The following is a 23,950-nucleotide window of genomic DNA, read 5'->3' as shown; positions in this document are numbered from 1 at the left end:
ATATAAGGAAATCAGTCAATTTAAATACATTCATTAGGCCCTAATCTGTGGATTTCACATGACTGGAAATACAGATATGCATCTGTTGATCACAAATACCTTAAAAAGATATGGATGTGGATCAGAAATCCGTTCAGTATCTGGTGTGACCAACATTTGCCTCATGCAGTGTGACACATCTCCTTCGCATAGAGTTGATCAGGCTGTTGATTGTGGCTTGTTGGAATGTTGTCCCACTGCTGTTCAATGACTGTGCGATGTTGCTGGATATTGGCAGAAACTGGAACACGCTGTCGTACACGTCGATCCAGAGCATCCCAACCATGCTCAATGGGTGGTGAGTATGCAGGCCATGGAAGAATTGGGACATTTTCAGCATCCAGGAATTGTGTACAGATCCTTGAGACATGGGGCCGTGCATTATCATGCTGAAACATGAGGTGATGGCGGTGGATGAATGGCACGGCAATGGGCCTCAGGATCTCGTCACGGTATCTCTATGCATTCAAATTGCCATCGATATACAGTGGGGAAAAAAAGTATTTAGTCAGCCACCAATTGTGCAAGTTCTCCCACTTAAAAAGATGAGAGAGGCCTGTAATTTTCATCATAGGTACATGTCAACTATGACAGACAAATTGACAAAAAAAAATCCAGAAAATCACATTGTAGGATTTTTAATGAATTTATTTGCAAATTATGGTGGAAAATAAGTATTTGGTCACCTACAAACAAGCAAGATTTCTGGCTCTCACAGACCTCTAACTTCTTCTTTAAGAGGCTCTTGTGTCCTCCACTCGTTACCTGTATTAATGGCACCTGTTTGAACTTGTTATCAATATAAAAGACACCTGTCCACAACCTCAAACAGTCACACTCCAAACTCCACTATGGCCAAGACCAAAGAGCTGTCAAAGGACACCAGAAACAAAATTGTAGACCTTCACCAGGCTGGGAAGACTGAATCTGCAATAGGTAAGCAGCTTGGTTTGAAAAAATCAACTGTGGGAGCAATTATTAGGAAATGGAAGACATACAAGACCACTGATAATCTCCCTCGATCTGGGGCTCCACGCAAGATCTCACCCCGTGGGGTCAAAATGATCACAAGAACGGTGAGCAAAAATCCCAGAACCACACGGGGGGACCTAGTGAATGACCTGCAGAGAGCTGGGACCAAAGTAACAAAGCCTACCATCAGTAACACACTACGCCGCCAGGGACTCAAATCATGCAGTGCCAGACGTGTCCCCCTGTTTAAGCCAGTACATGTCCAGGCCCGTCTGAAGTTTGCTAGAGTGCATTTGGATGATCCAGAAGAGGATTGGGAGAATGTCATATGGTCAGATGAAACCAAAATAGAACTTTTTGGTTCAAACTAAACTCGTCGTGTTTGGAGGACAAAGAATGCTGAGTTGCATCCAAAGAACACCATACCTACTGTGAAGCATGGGGGTGGAAACATCATGCTTTGGGGCTGTTTTTCTGCAAAGGGACCTGGACGACTGATCCGTGTAAAGGAAAGAATGAATGGGGCCATATATCGTGAGATTTTGAGTGAAAACCTCCTTCCATCAGCAAGGGCATTGAAGATGAAACGTGGCTGGGTCTTTCAGCATGACAATGATCCCAAACACAGCGCCAGGGCAACGAAGGAGTGGCTTCGTAAGAAGCATTTCAAGGTTCTGGAGTGGCCTAGCCAGTCTCCAGATCTCAACCCCATAGAAAATCTTTGGAGGGAGTTGAAAGTCCGTGTTGCCCAGCGTCAGCCCCAAAACATCACTGCTCTAGAGGAGATCTGCATGGAGGAATGGGACAAACACCAGCAACAGTGTGTGAAAACCTTGTGAAGACTTACAGAAAACGTTTGACCTGTCTCATTGCCAACAAAGGGTATATAACAAAGTATTGAGAAACTTTTGTTATTGACCAAATACTTATTTTCCACCATAATTTGCAAATAAATTCATAAAAAATCCTACAATGTGATTTTCTGGATTTTTTTTTCTCATTTTGTCTGTCATAGTTGACGTGTACCTATGATGAAAATTAGAGGCCTCTCCCATCTTTTTTAAGTGGGAGAACTTGCACAATTGGTGGCTGACTAAATATTTTTTTCCCCCACTGTAATGCAATTGTGTTCGTTGTCCGTAGCTTATGCCTGCCCATACCATAACCCCACGGCCACCATGGGGCACTCTGTTCACAACGTTGACATCAGCAAACCGCTCGCCCACACAATGCCATGATTTTACTGTAATATAGGAGAACTTTGCCATCTGCCCAGTACAGTTGAAAACTGGATTCATCCGTGAAGTGCAGACGTCTCCAGTGTGCCATTGGCCATCGAAGGTGAGCATTTGCCCACTGAAGTCGGTTACGACGCTGAACTGCAGTCAGGTCAAGACCCCTGGTGAGGACGACGAGCACGTTGTTGAGCTTCCAACATTGTCATCAGCTGTCCGGGTGGCTGGTCTCAGACAATCCCACAGGTGAAGAAGCCGGATGTTGAAGTCCTGGGCTGGTGTGGTTACACGTGGTCTGCAGTTTTGAAGCCTGTTGGACGTACTGCATAATTCTCTAAAACAAGGCAAAATCCTAGAGGAAAACCTCTTTCAGTCTGCTTTCCAACAGACACTGGAACACATTCACATTTCAGCAGGACAATAACCTAAAATAAGTTGCTTACCAAGACGAAATTCAATGTTCCTGAATGGTCTAGTTACAATTTAGACTTAAATCGGCTTGAAAATCTATGGCAAGACATGAAAATGGCTGTCTAGCAGAGATCATCAACCAACTTGACAGAGCTTGAAGAATATTGTACAATCCAGGTGTGCAAAGCTCTTAGACTTACCCAGAAAGACTCCGCTGTAATTTCTGAACAAATGACAATTACAAGTTAACTTAGTTTTAAAGTGCACAACCTTTTTTAATGACACTACATTTGTCAGTAGGAATAACACTCATTCTGTCTTCCATTGTGTAAAGACACTATCAAAAAACCATGAACACAAAAAAACAAGTATTAAAATTGTTGTAAATATGACTAAATTACTCAAGTAAAATGTACCAAGTATAAAATATATATATATATATATATATATATATATATATATATATATATATATATATATATATATATATATATATATATATATATATATATATATATATATATACACACACACACACACACACACACACACACACACACAGTGAGGGGAAAAAAGTATTTGATCCCCTGCTGATTTTGTACGTTTGCCCACTGACAAAGACATGATCAGTCTATAATTTTAATGGTAGGTTTATTTGAACAGGGAGAGACAGAATAACAACAACAAAAATCCAGAAAAACGCATGTCAAAAATGTTATGAATTGATTTGCATTTTAATGAGGGAAATAAGTATTTGACCCCTTTGCAAAATATGACTTAGTACTTGGTGGCAAAACCCTTGTTAGCAATCACAGAGGTCAGATGTTTATTGTAGTTGGCCACCAGGTTTGCACACACCTCAGGAGGGATTTTGTCCCACTCCTCTTTGCAGATCTTCTCCAAGTCATTAAGGTTTCGAGGCTGACGTTTGGCAACTCGAACCTTCAGCTCCCTCCACAGATTTTCTATGGGATTAAGGTCTGGAGACTGGCTAGGCCACTCCAGGACCTTAATGTGCTTCTTCTTGAGCCACTCCTTTGTTGCCTTGGCCGTGTGTTTTGGGTCATTGTCATGCTGGAATACCCATCCACGACCCATTTTTCAATGCCCTGGCTGAGGGAAGGAGGTTCTCACCCAAGATTTGACGGTACATGGCCCCGTCCATCATCCCTATTTCCCTCATTAAAATGCAAATCAATTTATAACGTTCTTGACATGCGTTTTTCTGGATTTTTTTGTTGTTGTTATTCTGTCTCTCACTGTTCAAATAAACCTACCATTAAAATTATAGACTGATCATTTCTTTGTCAGTGGGCAAACGTACAAAATCAGCAGGGGATCAAATACTTTTTTCCCTCCCTGTATATAATAAATAAATTAAATAAAAATAATCCAAAATGTGACCGGGGGGATATGCTTCGTAATAAAAACCTACTTGAAACAAGCCATTACACTTCGTGGCATGTCATTATGATTATTCAGGTTATTACTTATAAATATTAGATCAACAAATGTAAGAAATGCCAGGTTGAAGAGGATCTGTCACATTTTCGTATTGACAACATTAACGGAGTTAAAATAAAGATATACACTTCATTTGGAAAGTATTCAGACCCCTTGACTTTTTCCACATTTTTGTTATGTTAAAGCTTATTCTAAAATGGATAAAATTGTTTTTTCATCAATCTACACACAATCTCCCATAATGACAAAGCAAAAAAAAAAATTGTATGTTTTTGTAAAATTTATTTTGCAAATGTATTAAAAAGAAAAACTATCTCATTTACATAAGTATTCAGACCCTTTACTCAGTACTTTGTTGAAGTACTTTTGGCAGCGATTACTGCCACGAGTCTTCTTGGGTATGACGATACAAGCTTGGCACACCTGTATTTGGGGAGTTTCTCCCATTCTTCTCTGCAGATCCTCTCAAGCTCTGTCAGGTTGGATGGAGAGCGTTGCTGCACAGCTATTTTCAGGTCTCTCCAGAGATGTTCAATTGGGTTCAAGTCCGGGCTCTGGCTGGGCCACTCAAGGACATTCAGAGACTTATCCCGATGCCACTCCTGCGTTGTCTTGGCTGTGTGCTTAGGGTCCTTGTCCTGTTGGAAGGTGAACCTTCGCCCCCAGTGAGGTCCTGAGCACTCTGGAGCAGGTTTTCATCAAGGATCTCTCTGTACTTTGTTCCGTTCATCTTTCCCTCGGTCCTGACTAGTCTCCCAGTCCCTGCCGCTGAAAAACATCCCCACTGCATGATGCTGCCACCACCATGCTTCACCGTAGTGATGGTGCCAGGTTTCCTCCAGATGTGACACTTGGCATTCAGGCCAAAGAGTTCAATCTTGGTTTCATCAGACCAGAGAATATTGTTTCTCATGGCCTGAGAGTCCTTTAGGGGCCTTTTGGCAAACTCCAAGTGGGCTGTCATGTGCCTTTTTACTAAGGAGTGGCTTCCGTCTGGCCACCCTACCATAAAGACCTAATTTGGTGGTGCTGCAGAGATGGATGTCTTTCTGGAAGGTTCTCCCATCTCCACAGAGGAACTCTGGAGCTCTGTCACTGACCATTGGGTTCTTGGTCACTTCCCTGACCAATGCCCTTCTCCCCTGATTGCTCAGTTTGGCTGAGCGGCCAGCTCTAGGAAGAGTCTTGGTGGTTCCAAACTTCTTCCATTTAAGAATGATGGAGGCTGCTGTGTTCTTGGGGACCTTTTAATGGTGCAGAAATGTTTTGGTACCCTTCCCCAGATCTGTGCCTCAACACAATCCAGTCTCGTAGCTCTACGGACAATTCCTTCGACCTCATGGCTTGGTTTTTGCTCTGACATGCACTGTCAACTGTGGGATTCTTTATTAAAGATTTTTTTTTAGCCCCTTTTTCTTGATATCCAATTGGTAGTTACAGTCTTGTCCCACCTCTGCAACTCCCGTATGGACTCGGGAGGGGCGAAGGTCGAGAGCCATGCGTCCTCCGAAATACGACCCTGCCAAGCCGCACTGCTTCTTGACACACTGCTTGCTTAACCCGGAAGCCAGCCGGACCAATGTGTCTGAGGAAACAACTTACAACTGGCGACCGTGTCAGCGAGCATGTGCCCGGCCCGCCACAGGAGTCGCAAGAGCACGATGGGACAAGGAAATCCCGGCCTGCCAAACCCTCCCCTAACCCGGACGACACTGGGCCAATTGTTCGTCGCCTCATGGGTATCCCGGTCGCGGCCGGCTGCGACACAGCCCGGGATCGAACCCGGATCTGTAGTGACGCCTCAAGCACTGCGATGCAGTGCCTTAGACCGCTGCGCCACTCAGGAGGCCCAACTGTGGGACCTTATATAGACAGGTGTGTGCCTTTCCAAATCATGTCCAATCAATTGAATTTACCACAGGTGGACTCCAATCAAGTTGTAGAAACATCTCAAGAAAGATCAACGGAAACAGGATGCACCTGATCTCAATTTTGAGTCTCAGAGCAAGGGGTCTGAATACTTATCTAAATAAGTGTTTTTTATTTTTTAGAAATTTGCACTGCATATGACTACCTTGTCCTTATCTGTCAGCTTTTCTGCCTATATATATGTTTTAATACAGATCCTATTTTGACGCACAAAATCATTCAAACTAAATTTTCCTGAAATATTTGCATAACGTCACAAACCGTTCTGCTGCTGCGCTCATTCAATGACATTGACATATTTTCTTCAAAGAGAGGATGCCATAATAAGATACAGAATGTAGCCAAAGCTACTGAAAATAGGCCTTTTACAAGATTAAATCATGACGGGAGCATTTGATTCTTATTAAAAAGAGAGAGTCTAGACAGGTTAAATTAGGAATCTTTCTGAATGGACATATAGGCCTATAGAAAGAATCAATGAATCACTCCTGTAAAAGCACCCGTCAATCAAAGCCACCAGGGTATGTCAGGCACAAGCAAATATTTCTCAAGCACAAGCAAAAAATAGTACTTTGATGACAATTCAGTAAATGCAACAAGTATTAGATAGAGAAAGATTCAGAGAAAAAATCCAAATGCACCCACACAAAGTAGACTTTTGGAATGACAGAGATTCTTACTTCTGTAAAAATGCAAACAACTATTCATAGATGTAGATAACCTCTCTCAATAAGATTTAGTACAGACCTAGGCCTGACAAAAAATGTAGAAATAGTAGCCTACTTTGACAGCAATTGAGTGAATGCAGACCGATACAGAGAGAAGATAAAAATAAATTAAAAGAAACATCCTGCAAAGTGGCACAGAACACGTAGAACACCCAAAGGAGGTTTCTACACATCTCCCACTCTTTGCCCTGCGTTCACTCCGGATGCACACCACACACCCTCTCTTGCGCCCTTCAAACTTCACCAGGGAGTGGCCTGCTTTTAAATGATGAGTAACTACTCGGTCCAGAACCCCTGGTGCCACACTCTTGGCTCCCCGCTTCCTGCCACTGTAGCCATCACAAAGTGAATGCCTTCAGGGACCAGTGCCTGCAGTGTCTGGGAAGGGTTCTTTGCAGGGTCCTCCTCACTGTTCTACTGACGCCACCGTCAGGGTACCATTCATGGGTAGAAATATGCCACGCAACCATTTTGAGCAGCTACAATGCATTATGAAAGTATTCAGACCCCTTGACCTTTTTCCACATTTTGTTGCATTACAGCCTTATTCTAAAATGTATTAAATAAAAAATGTTCCTCATCAATCTACACACACAATACCCCATAATAACAAAGCAAAAACAGGATTTGAGAAATGTTTGCAAATGTATAAAAAATAAACAGAAATACCTTATTTACATACACATACAAAGTTTGGACACGCCTACTCATTCAAGGGTTTTCCTTAATTTTTACTATTTCTTACATTGTAGAATAATAGTGAAGACATCAACACTATGAAATAACACATGGAATCATGTAGTAAGCTAAAAAGTGTTAAACAAATATTTGTTATATTTGAGATTCTTCAAATCGCCACCCTTTGCCTTACATTTACATTTACATTTAAGTCATTTAGCAGACGCTCTTATCCAGAGCGACTTACAGGAGCAATTAGGGTTAAGTGCCTTGCTCAAGGGCACATTTACGTCATTTAGCAGACGCTCTAGTCCAGAGCGACTCACAAATTGATGCATTCACCCTATAGCCAGTGGGATAACCACTTTACAATTTTGGGGGGGGGGGGGGGGTAGAAGGATTACTTTATCCTATCCCAGGTATTCCTTAAAGAGGTGGGGTTTCAAATGTCTCCGGAAGGTGGTGAGTGACTCCGCTGTGGGGGGGGGGTAGAAGGATTACTTTATCCTATCCCAGGTATTCCTTAAAGAGGTGGGGTTTCAAATGTCTCCGGAAGGTGGTGAGTGACTCCGCTGTGGGGGGGGGGGGGTAGAAGGATTACTTTATCCTATCCCAGGTATTCCTTAAAGAGGTGGGGTTTCAAATGTCTCCGGAAGGTGGTGAGTGACTCCGCTGTGGTGGGGGGGGGGGGGTAGAAGGATTACTTTATCCTATCCCAGGTATTCCTTAAAGAGGTGGGGTTTCAAATGTCTCCGGAAGGTGGTGAGTGACTCCGCTGTCCTGGCGTCGTGAGGGAGCTTGTTCCACCATTGGGGTGCCAGAGCGAGTGCCTGGATTAGGACCTGTGCCGCTTCCTGTGTGAGGCAGGGTCGTACTCTCCGAATGTTGTAGAGCATGAACCTGCAGGAGCGGGTCACCGCCTTGATGACAGCTTGCACACTCTTGGCATTCTAGATAGCCGTATTTGGTAAAAGACCAAGTCCATATTATGTCAAGAACAGCTCAAATAATCAAAGAGAAATGACAGTCCATCATTACTTTAAGACGTGAAGGTCAGTCAATACTGAACATTTCAAGAACTTTTAAAGTTTCTTCAAGTGCAGTCACAAAAACCATCAAGCGCTATGATGAAACTGGTTCCCATGAGGAACGCCACAGGAATGGAAGACCCAGAGTTACCTCTGCTGCAGAAGATAAGTTCATTAGAGTTACCAGCCTCAGAAATTGCAGCCCAAATAAATGCTTCACAGAGTTCAAGTAACAGACACATCTCAACATCAACTGTTAAGATGAGACTGCTTGAATCAGGCCTTCATGGTCGAATTGCTGCAAAGAAACCACTACTAAAGGACACCAATAAGAAGAGACCTGCTTGGGCCAAGAAACACGAGCAATGGACATTAGACCAGTGGATCTTTTGTCCTTTGGTCTGGAGTCCAAATTTGAGATTTTTGGTTCAAACGACCGTGTCTTTGTTAGACGCAGCGTGGGTGAACGGATCTCCGCATGTGTTGTTCCCACCGTATAGCATGGAGGAGTAGGTGTTATGGTGTGGGGGTGCTTTGCTGGTGACACTGTCTGTGATTTATTTAGAATTCAAGGCACACTTAACCAGCATGGCTACCACAGCATTCTGCAGCGATACGCCATCCCATCTGGTTTGGGCTTTGTGGGACTGTCATTTGTTTTTCAACAGGACAATGACCCAACACACCTCCAGGCTGTGTAAGGGCTATTTTACCAAGAAGGAGAGTGATGGAGTCCTGCATCAGATGACCTGGCCTCCACAATCCCCGACCTCAACCTAATTAATTGAGATAGTTTGGGATGAGTCGGACGGCACAGTGAAGGAAAAGCAGCCTACAAGTTCTCAGCATGTGGGAACTCCTTCAAGACTGTTGGAAAAGCATCCTGGTGAAGCTGATTAAGAGAATGCCAAGAGTGTGCAAAGCTGTCATCAAGGCAAAGGGTGGCTATTTGAAGAATCTCAATTGTAAAATATAATTTGATTTAACACTTTTTTTGGTTACTGCATGATTCCATATGTGTTATTTCATAGTTTTGATGTCTTCACTATTATTCTACAATGTAAAAATAAAGAAAAACCCTTGAATGAGTAGGCGTGTCCAAACCTTTGACTGGTACTTTATGTAAATGTGATAGTTTTTTTATTTGTATACATTTGCAAATATTTATACAAACCTGTTTTTGCTTTTTAATTATGGGGTATTGTGTGTAGATTTGAGGAAAAAAAAGTATTTAATCAATTTTAGAAAACGTCTGTAAAGTAACAAAATGTGTAAAAAGTCAAGGGGTCTGAATGCTCTCCGAATGCACTGTAGTAGAATTCGATCCACATTTTTTCCACAACGCATTGGAAGAGGTGTGCTGCGAGTGATAGGCCCTAGTTCTCTTGAAGTAGCCGAACAATAAAACTAGGATACTAAATTGGGGAGATGCCGAAGCTTCTGCGGTGGTGTAGGCTAATTTAGCTTTTGTTCTCTTTTTAAAATGATGACAAGTATTGCATCGCAGGCTACACAAGTGTTATTTCGTCAGAGCGTTTAAACTAAATACTAAACCATCTTTTGATTTCTGAATGTGTCTGCACCAGGGACTTGGATGTGGCTGCGTTATTGATGTCATGTTAATCAGGCCTTTTGATTTGAACATATGGATTGTTTTAGTTTTTTAGGCTACATTATTTTATTTATGGATCAAGCCTTAGCAGTCGTTCTGATCTCGTTTCCAATGATCAGCGCTTTACTTTATTATGTTGTCTTGCGATGCACCTGACTGTTCACATTTTTCTGTGCAATAGCGTTTTGATTTGAACTTTTGGAAAGTTTTGGTGTGTGTACTAGGCTTTGATTTAATTCATGTTACAGCGCATTAGTTTCACTAATGTAGGCCTATAACTCCATTCCTATTCTATTCAAAGTTTAGAGAAATTAATCAAATTGGAAATGAGCTATTTTCAGGCTGGTTAATGCGATGCATGTCTGTTGAATTTGGAAGAATCCACCCACACTCGGCCGTGCCCCACCTACTCAGCCAATCAGGAGCCGCTACTGCGGGGCAGGCCATGGCATACTGTATACTTTTGACTAAACGGTACGTGCTAAATAGTATGCAACGATGAGTAAATAGTATGCAGTTTAATTATGTAGTACGCTAGTATGGGTATTCGGACACGGCCAGTGTCTTTAGGGAGGTAGCATGGGGGAAACATTGACCTGACTGCAGCTGTGGTGATCGGCAGCTCAGAAGGCTGTATTGATTCATAGGGAATTTGATTGCAGGCAGCTTCTGTGTGGTCGACAGAGTCGGCTTGCAAGCGAGAACACTGCAGCACGTCACTATGGGCTGCGTGTGCGCGCCGTCGTGTGTTTGTGTGTGTGCAGTCGCTAGTGGAAGCGTGCATGGCTTTGTGGTTCTGGAGACAGGAGCCTGGATGAGGGCTACACTGTGGACTATTACACCAGGATTTGACAGGGCTGGTGACAGACAGAAGGCATGGAAGGAAGTGGTATGGAGCAAGGTGAGGAGGAATGTTCCTTTTTCCTCTGATTGTTGAGTAAGACGTGTTCATGGCTTTTTGGTCTTATTCAGTTTTTGCACTGCCAGTTTGTCTGTTTGCAGCCTTGTCCATTGTTTGCAAGCTGGTGAACTTTCTGTGAGTGGGTTAAGACATCAGCATGCTTCAGTTCGGCTGGCGCCTAGTTGAGCTCGGTTAGGCGAACCAAACAAGTGTACTCGCATACTCCCTTAAAAGACATTCGCTTGAAAAATGAGAAAAAAGCGGCAATAGTACGTTTGTTCATTTTTAGACACTGTAGCCAGTATACATTTCCTCAAAATGGTCAGAATTAATCTACGATAACTCAAGAAATCTGTCATTAATTTTGGCATTTTTGCCGAGGAGATCTTAGTTGCGCAATTATGCATCTGACTAGCATTTTTTTGCGTAACTAGTCCAGTGCGCAAAACAGGCGCACTGGAACAAACATGCACACGGGGAAAATACCCTGGCAATACAAAATACTGAGCTCAACCGAGCTACTAATCCTCACAATGAACAATCACCCACAAGGACAAGGGGGGCAGAGGGAACACTTAAACACGTACTAATGAGGGGAATATGAACCAGGTGTGTGTAATTGACAAGACAAATGGAATGATGAGATGTGGACGTGGGCAGCCTCCCACGTCTCCTCCGCTCGCCGAAACCAGTCATCCACCGCAGGAGCCTCGGTATGGCTCTGGTGCCACGGTTGGTAACCTAAAACACATTGGAATGGCGTTAGGTTAGTGGAGGAGTGACGGAGAGCGTTCTGGTCATATTCGGCCCATGGCAAGAACACCGACCACTCCTCCGGCCAGTCCTGGCAGTAGGACGGCAGGAACCTACCCACATCCTGATTTATCCATTCCACCTGCCCATTAGACTCGGGGTGAAAACCAGAGGTCAGGCTGACCGAGACCCCCAGACGTTCCATGAATGCCTTCCAGACCTTGGATGTGAACTGGGGACCCCGGTCAGACACTATATCCTCTGGGACCCCGTAGTGCCGGAAGACGTGTGTAAACAGGGCCTCCGCAGTTTGCAGGGCTGTGGGGAGACCGGGCAGAGGTAGTAGGCGGCAGGCCTTGGAAAAGCGGTCCACAACGACCAGGATGCTGGTGTTACCTTGGGAGAGGGAAAGATCGGTAAGGAAATCAACTCTCAGGTGAGACCATGGTCGTTGTGGAACTGGTAAAGGTTGTAACTTACCCACTGGGAGGTGCCTTACTCTGGGTGCACACTGAGCAGGAGGAGACATACACCCTCACGTCCTTAGCCAAGGTAGGCCACTAGTACTTTCCGGTCAGGCAGCGCACTGTACGACCGATACATGGGTGACCAGAGGACGGTGACGTGTGTGCCCAGTAGATCAGACTGTCATGGATAAGAGCAGGCACATACTGCAGCCCATCTGGACACTGAGGTGGAGATGGCTCTGTGCGTAACGCCTGCTCTATATTCGCGTCCATCGGCCATACTACCGGCGCCACAATGCATGAGGCCGGGAGTATGGGGGTGTTGTCTCTGGGCCATTCCTCTGTGTCATACAGCCTTGACAATGCGTCTGCCTTCACGTTCTTCGTACCCGGGATGTATGATAGTGTGAAATCAAACCGGGTGAAGAATAGGGCCCACCTGGCCTGGCGAGGGTTCAGCCTCCTCGCTGCCCGGATTTTCTCCAGGTTACGGTGGTCCGGTCAGGGCTCGGACAACAGCCAACCGCTCCCGATCACCAACGTCGTAGTTCTATTCCGCCGGGCTGAGCTTCTTGGAGAAGAAGGCACGGGGCGGAGCTTGGATGACGTGCCCGAGCGTTGAGATAGGACATCGCCTATCCCTACCTCGGACGCATCCACCTCCACTACGAACGGTAGTGATGGATACGGGTGGGCCAGTACCGGGGCTGAGGTCAACAGAGACCTCAGGTTACTGAAGGCCCTGTCCGCCTCAGCAGACCAGTGGAGCCAGGACGGCCCACCCTTCAACAGAGATGTAATGGGAGCTGCGACCTTGCCAAAGCCCCGGATAAACCTCTGATAGTAGTTGGCAAAGCCAATAAAGCGCTGCACCTCCTTAACCGTGGTTGGAGTCTGCCAATTATGCACGGCTGAAATTCGATCTCCCTCCATCTCCACACCTGAGGTGGTAATGCGGTATCCGAGGAAGGAGACGGACTGCTGTAAAAACAGACACTTTTCTGCCTTGGCATAAAGGTCATTTTCCAACAGTCGGGCCAGCACTTTCCGAACCAGGAACACATGCTCGGTGCGCGTAGTGGAACACATTAGAATGTCATCGATGTAGACCACTACACCGCGACCATGCATGTCCCGAAACACCTCGTTCACAAAGGACTGGAAGACGGATGGAGCATTCATCAAACTGTAGGGCATCACCAGGTATTCATAATGCCCCATGGTTGTGCTGAATGCTGTCTTCCACTCATCCCCCTCTCGGACACGCACCAGGTTGAAAGCACTCCGGAGATCTAATTTGGTGAAGAAGCGCGCCCCATGCATTGACTCAGTCAGTGAAGGAATGAGAGGGAGAGGATAACTAAATCGTATTGACTCCTTGTTCAGTGATTGATAATCAATGCAAGGGTGCAGACTGCCGTCTTTCTTCTTCACAAAAAATTAACTTGAGGAGGCGGGTGTAGTGGAGGGACGTATAAACCCCTGGCACAGGGACTCTGTGATGTATGTTTCCATAGCCTCCGTTTCAGCCTGTGACAGGGGATACACATGACTCCTGGGAGGCACAGCATCTACCCGGAGGTTTATCGCGCAATCCCCCGCCCGATGAGGTGGTAACTTGGTTGCCTGCGTTTTGGAAAACGCGTTCGCCAAATCGAGGTATTCGGGGGGAATGCGCACGGTGGAGGTACTGTATGGACTTTCCACCATGGTTGCACCAACGGAAACACCGAGACACCTACCCTGACACTCTCGCGACCACCCCGTGAGAACCCTGTGGGGTTGTGGAGTGCTAACCAAGGGATACCTAGTACCACAGGGAAAGCAGGAGACTCAATGATAAAAAACGTGACTTGCTCGCAATGAGTCTCGTGGGTAACCATGGTGATGGGTGCGGTATCTACCCTAACAAACCCGGACCCTAATGATCGCCTGTCAAGTGCTCTGATGGGGAGTGGAATGGATAGGGGAACCAATGAAATGCCTAGACTGTGAGAATGCCCTTTCAATAAAGTTCCCAGCTGCGCCTGAATCGACTAGCGCCTTACACTGGGGAACTACAATGTGATCAGGAAAGTGCATGGGTAGGGTACAGTGTACAGCGGAGGGCTCTGAACAAGTGTGGGTGTTCGATACCTGGGGTGATGTGAGAGTGCCCTGCCTGCCGCCTCCAGACCCAAAAGAACGCTGACGACATCGTGTGGCGTAATGTCCCTTCGTGCCACCAGAGTGACACTGGCGCTGTCGTCTTCCGCATACTCAGATCGCGGCTCCACCTAGCTCCATCAGCTCGTGATCCGAGTTGGCCGGGGTTGGAACGGGCAGACCCCCCTCCAGGATGTCCTCCCGCAGATGGCACCGGAAATGGTCGATAAGGGCCCGCTTGTTCCACCCGGACCCAGCTGCTAGAGTCCGAAATTACAAGGCAAAGTCCTGCGCAGTCCTCGTCCCCTGCCTCAGGTGGACCAGCCACTCGCCCGCCTCTCGACCTTCGGGCGGGTGACAGCCCGAAAGAGGCGAGCAAACTCCCTGTAGTTGTCCAACGCGGCTCCTCCTTTGTTCCAGACCGCGTTGGCCCACTCCAGGGCTTTCCCAGAGAAGCAGGAGACGAGGGCGGACACCTTCTCCCGCTCCGATGGGGCCGGCCTGATGCTGGAGAAGTAGAGCTCCAGTTGGAGGAGGAATCCCTGGCAGAGAGCAGCTGTCCCGTCGAACTCCCGTGGTCGGGATATATGGATCCCTGTGGGTAGCTGGATCCGGTTGCCCAGCTGGTCTCGACAGATCGGGTCCTCTCCTCTCCAGGCGTTGGATGACCTGGAGAACCCGATCCATCGCTTCTCCCAAGCTGGCTAGCATTGTTGAATGCTCCTGGACCCGTGCCACGACTCCAGGCATGCGCTCCTCTCCCGCTGACTCCATTTCGGGTGGGTGATTCTGTGATGTGTGATTTGAAGGAGTCAGGCGCAGGAGGGTAAATCACAGTATACAGAGTTTATTCCGTAATCCAGCATAACCAGTCCAGTGCTCAAAACAGGGGCACTGGAACAAACAAGCACACAGGGAAAATACCCCGGCAATACAAAATACAGAGCTCAACCGAACTACTAATCCTCACAATGAACAATCACCCACAAGGACAAGGGGGGCAGAGGGAACACTTAAACACGTACTAATGAGGGGAATATGAACCAGGTGTGTGTGTGTAATTGACAAGACAAATGGAATGATGAGATATGGAGCGGCAGTGGCTAGAAGGCCGGTGACTACGAACGCCGAAGCCTACCCGAACAAGGAGGGGTGGCAGATTCGGAGGAAGTCGTGACAAAAACGAACAAAGTCACTAAATGTCGTCATAATATATGCACAAACTGTTTCGTCTGGAAAGCATGCGGATGCCTTTAGGAGGTATCATTTATATCTTACTTACAATGGTCTGTTTTCATGTTCTGTTAATTACTTTCGGTCTGTAAGCTACATGAGTTGTAGAAAACCCTTACAGTGCTCCAGGGCATTTTCTCTCAGCTCTCTCTACTCTGGGACACCTTTTCACTCTGCAGAGGAAGGGTACCAATTATTTTTTTGTACCCTTCCCTAGATCTGTACCTCGACACAACCCTGTCTCTGAGCTCTACGGACAATTCCTTCGACCTCATGGCTTAGTTTTTGCTCTGACATTCACTGTCAACTGTGGGATATTATAAAGACAGGTGTCTCATAGCAAAGGATCTGAATACTTATGGTCGATAAGGGCCCGATAAGGTATTTCTGTTTTCTTATTTTTATACATTTGCAAACAATTCTAAACCTGTTTTCGCTTTGTCATTATGGGGTATTGTGTGTAGATTGATGAAGGTAAAAAATGATTTAATCTATTTTAGAATGATGCTGTAACATAAGAAAATGTGTAGGGGTCTGAATATTTTCAGAATGCACTGTATCAGGAGTCCACTAGCTATAGAATGACGCACAGGCAACCTTTACCTTTCGATTAATTTATTTCCCCTCCTTGCCTCTTTTGACCTCACCCTTTCCCAGTCCCCTCCCACTAACAAGGCAGGCAATATGCTTGACCTCATCTTTATTAGAGGCTGTTCGCCTACTAATCTCACTGCAACCCCCCTCCAGGTCTCTGATCACTACTTTGTTTCCTTTCCTGTCTCCCTTTCTAGCCACTCAGCCCCTACCCAGATGGTCATGCACCATCGCAATCTTCGCTGTCTCTCTCCCACTACTCTCTTCTATTTTATCTCTCTCTTCTGCTCTATCCGTCTGCTTCTTCGACCTTACTCTCCTCCCTTTCTGCATCCTATGACTCGCACTATCCCCTTTCCTCCCGGACGGCTCCGCTCTCCCCTCCTGGCTGAGTGACTGTTTGCGAGTTTACAGAACAGGGCTGCAGGCAGCTGAGCGAAAATTGAGAAAAACAAAATTTCCGGAGGACCTATCAACCTTTCAGTCCATCTCTACCTTATCTTCCTCTGTATCTGCTGCTGAAGCCACTTTCTATCACTTGACATTTAAAGCTTCTGCCTTCATCCCTAGGAAACGTTTCTATCTTCTCCTCCCTCCTTAATCCTCCACCCCCTCCTTCCTCCCTCTCTGCTGATTACTTTATCAACCACTTTGAAAAGAAGGTTGACGACATCCACTCCTCATTCACGCAGCCTATTGAGTCCATTGGTTCCATTCACACAGAACTACCCTACGTCTTGACCTCTTTCTCCCCTCTCTCCAGATCCTGTGACTAGTGAGGTCCAGATGCCTGACAACCTGCCCGCTTGACCCCATCCCCTCCACTCTTCTCCAAACCATCTCTGGAGACCTTCTCCCAATCCTCCCTTCCCTGACCACTTGCTGCATCCCCTCTGACTTAAAAATGGCCAGAGTCGCTCCCCTCCTCAAGAAACCAACACTCAACCCCTCTGACGTCAAAAACTACAGACCGGTATCCGTTTGTTCTTTTCTTACCAAAACACTTGACACTGTTTCTGCTGTTTCTGACCAACTCTCTCACTCAGAACGAGCTTCTTGACCCTAAGCAGTCAGGTTTCAAGACGGGTCACTCAACCGAGACTGCTCTTCTCTGTGTCTCGGAGGCTCTCCGTACTGCCAAAGCTGACTCTCTCTTCTCTGTTCTCATCCTCCTAGATTTATCTGCTGCCTTCGACATTGTGAACCATCAGATTGTCCTCTCCACCCTCTCAGGGCTGGGCGTCACAGGCTCTGCACACTCTTGGATTGCATTCTGTCTGGCAGGCCGATCCTTCCAGGTGACGTGGAGAAGATCTGTGTCTGTACCACGTACTCTCACTACTGGTGTCCCCCAGGGCTCGGTTCTAAGCCCTCTCCTCTTTTCTCTATACACCAAGTCACTCTGCTCCGTCATATCCTCACATGGTCTCTCCTATCATTGCTATGCGGATGACACTCCATCCCCCTCTGCGTACCTTGCAGCGGCCCACCACCTCAAGCTCAACCTCGACAAGACGGAGCTGCTCTTCCTCCCGGGGAAGGCCTGCCCAATCCAAGACCTCTCCATCACGGTTGACAACTCCACGGTGTCCCCCTCCCAGAGTGCAAAGAACCTTGGCCTGACCCTGGACAACACCCTGTCGTTCTCTGAAAACATCAAAGCATTGACTCGCTCCTGCTCTACACATCCGTAGAGTACGACCCTACCTCGCACAGGAAGCGGCGCATGTCCTAATCAAGGCACTTGTCCTCTCCCGTCTGGACTACTGCAACTCGCTGTTGGCTGGGCTCCCCGCTTGTGCCATCAAACCCCTGCAACTTAGGCTGCAGCCCACCTGGTGTTGAACTTTCCCAAGTTCTCCCATGTCACCCCGCTCCTCTGCACACTCCGCTGGCTTCCAGTCTAAGCTCGCATCCACTACAAGACCATGGTACTTGCCTATGGAGCAGCAAGAGGACCTGCCCCACCCTACCTTCAGGCTATGCTGAAACCAAACACCCCAACCAGAGTACCCAGTTCTACCACCTCTGGTCTCTTGACTTTTTTCTGACTTACTAGCTTTGCTGATAGCTACTTTATTGAGTAACAATGTACATAATATGACTGTGATGTGTGGTTGTCCCACTTGGCTATCTTAAAATTAATGCACTAACTGTAAGTCAAGGTAATTGAGGTAATATGTACATGTAGGTAGAGGTAACGTGACTATGCATAGACTGTTACTACTCTGTTTATTATCTATGACTAGGGTGGCTGGAGTCATTGGCCAAAAAAATTATGCCACCACCAGGTACTGCTAATGTATATATTGTATACTATGCTAGCTCACTGCTAATGTACATAGTGTGATTATGGTGCTACGTTCCTGCTTGCTATGCCCAGTGCAATTGGCCGCTACGTGCTAATCTGTAGTATTACATTGTGTACATTACAGCTATTACTGTTACATAGCGTTGCTATTACTGTTAGCCTGTGCTACATTGCTATTAGCCTTTGCTGATGTGTAATAGGTTCCCTGTTTCTTCTGTTCCATTACAGAAAACCACTTCACTTTCATCTATTCCCTCAATCTACTTCCTATTGCCGTGTGTGTATGTGTGTCTGTTTGTTGTGTGGTAATAAATGTGTGTTCTGTACATCTGTCTCCTACTGGTCATTCACCCTTCTAACCCGAGGGCCCAGGCCGATTTGTACCTATAACTTAAACTGCCACCTCTTTTGAGACCTCGGCCATTTGGTGGCACTCTTTTTTTTTATGAATGCTGAACCTGTGTGTTTTCCATCTCACAATCCTAAGTGCTCCATTCAAGGTGTGTGTGTGGAGTTTGACCAGCTGACACAAGGCTGTGTCCTAATGACAGTGGTTGGCCTTCTCTTTTTCAATGGTTCAACCCAGCCAGAAGACTGGGAAAAGCAGTTGTTGACTGATGCAGGGGGCAGGCTCTCAGGTAGCGTCTGTCCAATCAAATGCTAAACGGAGGAAATGCCAAATAGTCCTGCGAGCTGGCAACGAAAGGGTTACCACAGAGACTGCGTGTTTCCGTTGCTGCTTCCCGCAGCTTGGTACAGAGCCTGTTTCCGTGGCAACAGCCCTGATTCCAACTGGCGCTTGGGAGTCTGTTTCATTGACGTTATCCTCATACCTGCATGAGGCAGGCTGCAAATAAGCGCTGCGCGTGAGAAATTGCATGCCTCAGTCGTCCCATATACCCCTCCACATGTGCTCAGCCTTGGTTTATAAATATCATGTTGCTCAAAATGGGCCCGCGCCAATATTAGCCCTTATCACATGAATTGTGCCATATCTGCCTTCGCTACACACAATTCTCTGCTGGAAGTGATTCGCTGTTAGTGCTCATGGCTACAATTTGTGAAGTTATAAGAACATTCTATTGTTGCTTAATTAAAACTCAAGGACTTTTCTTTCACCTTATGTGTCCTTGAGTTTTAATGAGTTCTGGGTCTACTTTTGTATCTTTTGTAACTGTAGCCGTAAAAGTACACATCTTGGCATGAGTCTTGAATACAATTATGGTTTCATGTGCTCATCATTTTGTAACACAATATTAACACAAAATAATTGAGGAACAGATTTAGTCAAATTGGGTCAGACTCCGACACCCTGGTGATGGATGCCGACCTTCACTAATGGATTCATTTAGCTCTTGTCTATACATATGTACAGATGACCATGTATGCCAAAATCATGTTTAAAATCTGGGCACCCCCATAACAAATTATGCCCCCCCCCCCCCCCCCCCCCACTCTACCACGCCTGGGTTGTGCACATCTTTGCTATATCACAGAATCGGTAGACCAGCGCGGGCCCTCTTGACTGACATCTTGCATTTCAAGGGCTAGTCATAATATATCATGGGAAGGGTATAGATTTTATTTCTTCATATAATTAACTGCATTATGACAGCCCAGCCGTTCATTTGAGGAAGGGAGAGGGGAACATGGAATTGCAGAGGATTTAAAAAATGCAGAACCGTAAAGGAATTATGAGAATGGCATTAAATATTTCACAGAGGATTTTCAGGCTTTGGGGTTTTAACCTCTAATTTGATACAGAAACATTTGTCACTATATTAGGTTCTCTGAATATGTGCCAAATTTGACTGAGGAAGACTACACCTAAAGAAATAAAGAAAGCCCAGTGGTAAAATCCTAGACATTTCTGGTGGATTCGTTATTTTCTAAAGCCATTGTGTAATGATTCAGAACAATGACTGGATTTGCATTTGCAGTTAGCCCACAGTTCTGTGATCACTCTCATTATGAGTGCAAGATAGAGGCATGACACTTTTATTCTATCCTTTTATCTTGGGTATTTTCATTGCGTCATTAACACATCTTCTTGTTTTCTTCCAGATGTCCACAATCCACTTACTGAAGCACACTCCAGCTACAGCAGCCTCTACTGCCACTGACCAAAATGCACAAACTCCATTTTCCAGCGGACCCCTAGACTCCAAGGACCAGATCAGGGTCCTAGGCGGCGGGCAGACCAATCACTGCATGGCCCACGCCAAGCACCCCAGGATGGGCGAGGCGGGCACCAGCTCAGGCAGCCTCAGCCCCTGCGCCCCCTCATCACCCCTCAATAGCGAGGAGGACGACGGAGGGGGCGGGCGGCGGGCAAAGAAGAAGAAGAAACGAAAGAAAAAAGACAAGAGGGGCGAGCCTGGCGCCGCCTGGCAGCACAAGGGCTCAGAGAAGGACACCAAACCAAAGAAAACGAGGGAGCAGAAAGAAGGGAAGGAGCTGCTGCCACGCAAGTCCAAGGCGCCCAAGAAGTTGAAGGAGGTCAAGGTGAAGGAGGTGAAGTCACCGAAAGAGACACCAAAAGAGGTGAAGAGAGGGAGGAAACCCAAGGTCCAGGTGCAGGCCCTGCCCCTGCCCAAGCCCCCTGCAGAATGCAAGAGTGCACCATCTCCTCCCAGGCAGAGGGGTCGCAAACCCAGGTGAGGGGCTTTTTACCACTTGTGCTTTTGTTTGTCGAATGATGGGTCACAACCAGGTTCTCTTGGATGGGTTGCTGTTAAAGACTTGGTTGTATTTAGTTAGAGACATGGTTGTGTTTTTCTAGTGGGGCATAATACAATTCAATTAATTTAGGTGGGTTATAACTCAATGGTTGGAAGTCAGACTCACTACTGCAGTTGAAGAGATGTTAGGTTTTTCCCAAAGGGGAGATTTTCCAGGTTGTACCATGTCCTTGAACCTTTGTGTTAGGTGATGTAGTCGTGGGAGTTGGGAGATAATATTCATCCGGTGCTAATATTTAGCAAAATTCTGTTGTCTGGTTTGCATTTCCTCAGCAGTGTGGGGGGCATTTTCCTAATCACTCTGCAGGATGGACGGATTTGAGATATGAATACTGTGGGCAACCTTTTTTAAACCTATGCACTCTTATCTACGTTCCAAAAAGATGACGTTGGGGGGAAAAAAACATAGCCATGAAAACAAAATTGCCCACTCATCCAGCTGTGTGGTATTCTCTGCTAGTATACCTGCCGAGATTTGAGGAGGTAAGGCAATAAACACACATTGCAGGCGTGACCCCCTGATCAATTGAGTACAGATTACAAACATTCCCTAGTTCCAACCATAGGAAAAAATATATTAGAACAGACATTCTCTAGTACTTCTATTTCTATGGTGCCAACCCTGCTGTGCCTCTACAGAGAGCAAGTCCTCCAAGGGCCGGTACCAGTGGAGAAGAAGAAAAAGGGCAAGAGGAAAAGCGTGGCTGTCCTCCAGGAGGCTGGAGAGAGCGATGACGCGGCCTCCCTGTCCGCGCTGGTCGTGGGGGGAGAGGAGAGCATCGACTCCCTTGACAACACGGTGAGGAACTGACTGACAGCATGAGGGCTGGGGGAAGGGCAGGATAGGCTGAGTGACACTTGCTTCTCTAAAACCTCACCATTAAGATGTTTTTTATGTAGTAGTGTACATTAGTATAGCTGTGTGTGTGTATAATTAATGTGTAGCCTATACTATATTCTTAGATTCATGTCGATTTTCAGTTTACTTGAAAGCGGTGGTTTGTTTAACACCACAATCTACGTACTTATCATGCTGACATTCCCAAGGAACACGTTTTTATCAGTATAAAGAATGTATCTACACACAGTAGATATTGCTTGAATCGAATGCACTTAGTGTAAACCAAATGTGTTTACACTAAGTTAACCCAAACCGCTCCTTCAACCCCCTTCTCTCTTTTTCTCTGGTAGAAGCGGCGCTCGGGGCGACAGGTGAAGCGCAGAAAGTACAACGAGGACCTGGACTTCAAGGTGGTAGATGACGATGGGGAGACCATCGCCGTGCTGGGGACGGGCCGTATCCCTGCCCTCAACGCTGCCACTCTCGCCTGGCAGGCTGAGGTAGCAATCTTGTTCTTTCTCTTTGTCTTTGGCCGTGTCCGAATACTCGTACTAACGTCCTAGTAGGCTTTTTGGATATGCCAGAGTAGAAGGTTTTATGTGAAATTACGAAAAATGAGTTCCAGGATGTCATACTCATTTAGACGTTTCATCAAGTATGAATTCGCTGCACTATTGAGGAAGAGAATCGTCTTTTCAGGCACACGTGTGTTTGACAACAGCTGATTATCAGATAAGGGAACGGGCTGTACCAAAATGAATGAATGGCAGGGAACAACCCAATTGCGCGTTAGATGATGACTTCTCATTATGGATGAGTGAATGTTTGTTGCTTTCTTCAGTGGTTCTTAAACCAGTCCTCAGGGACGCCCAGCCATTCCATGTATTTGATCTATTCCAGAGCTAGCACACCTGATTGAACTTGCCAACTAATGATCAAGCCCTTGATGAGGTAGTTCAGGGGGTCCCCGAGGAGAAGTTTGAGAACCACTAGCTTACTGCATACGATTTTACTAAATAGTATTTAGTATGGTTTATACATTTCGTAAGTAGTTGGCTACAAAGATTTTGGACACAGCCATAGTTTCTCCTCTCCCCCTCTCTCTGCTGTGCCCAACCTCTGTCCCACTCAGTAAGGCCAACCACACTCTTACCCTGCGTGAGTAAACCCCTCTCTCCCCTCTCCCCCTGTCACAGGAGCCCCCTGAAGATGAGGCAAACATCATTGAGAAAATCCTGTCGGTTCGAACTGTGAAGAAAGAGGTACACCGCCCGACACACACACGTTTCCCGTATCATTTTGTTTCAGCAGTGGATGCCAAGATTTATTTTGTTGAACGACTGAGAAGTTCACTTTTTCAAAATTACATTCTACTCCGAAGAGCATGAACATGTGTTCTCTTCCTTTGAAACACGTGGAAATCGTGGACAGTTTAATTGTATCTCTTGAGCTCAATGACATCACTAGCCAATTATACTGTATATTAACCCAAAAAATAATGTATCTAGCGTAACTTTACTATATCTTAGCTAACAATTATTACATACATCTATTGATAAGGTTGGCTACACTTCCAGGATTACAAGCTAGCTAGATACCTTAGAGGCTTCTCAGATGATCTGATGAGAATCTGAGGAAGATATGTACCTTGTCAGAAAGCCATATCTCAGACTGGCCAATAAAAAGAAAATAAAAGATTAAGATGGGCAGTCTGAGATATGGCTTTTTCTTTGCAACTCTGCCTAGAAGGTCAGCATCCCGGAGTCGCCTCTTCACTGTTGACGTTGACTGGTGTTTTGCGGGTACTATTTAATGAAGCTGCCAGTTGAGGACCTGTGACACGCCTGTTTCTCAAACTAGATGTCTAC

At 46.0% G+C, this 23,950-nt stretch overlaps 1 protein-coding gene across 1 annotated transcript in view; it reads left to right on the top strand.

Moving 5' to 3' along the window:
* Window positions 1-23,344, top strand: part of LOC311113920 (uncharacterized protein) — a gene marked incomplete at its 3' end in the record, with an annotated part of 33,599 nt that extends 10,255 nt beyond the window's left edge. The window contains exons 3-6 of the mRNA XM_084189197.1: window positions 20,565-21,157; window positions 21,881-22,040; window positions 22,433-22,582; window positions 23,279-23,344. Of these exons, the coding sequence (XP_084045323.1) occupies window positions 20,565-21,157; window positions 21,881-22,040; window positions 22,433-22,582; window positions 23,279-23,344 (969 nt within the window). The remainder of the gene's footprint in view (window positions 1-20,564; window positions 21,158-21,880; window positions 22,041-22,432; window positions 22,583-23,278) is intronic.
* Window positions 23,345-23,950: the final 606 nt, after the last annotated feature.

The sequence above is a fragment of the Coregonus lavaretus genome (genome assembly GCF_964263955.1).
Source record: "Coregonus lavaretus genome assembly, contig: HAP1_SCAFFOLD_5867, whole genome shotgun sequence".
Classification (NCBI taxonomy): domain Eukaryota; kingdom Metazoa; phylum Chordata; class Actinopteri; order Salmoniformes; family Salmonidae; genus Coregonus; species Coregonus lavaretus.
This window is presented reverse-complemented; position numbering and strand designations above follow the sequence as displayed.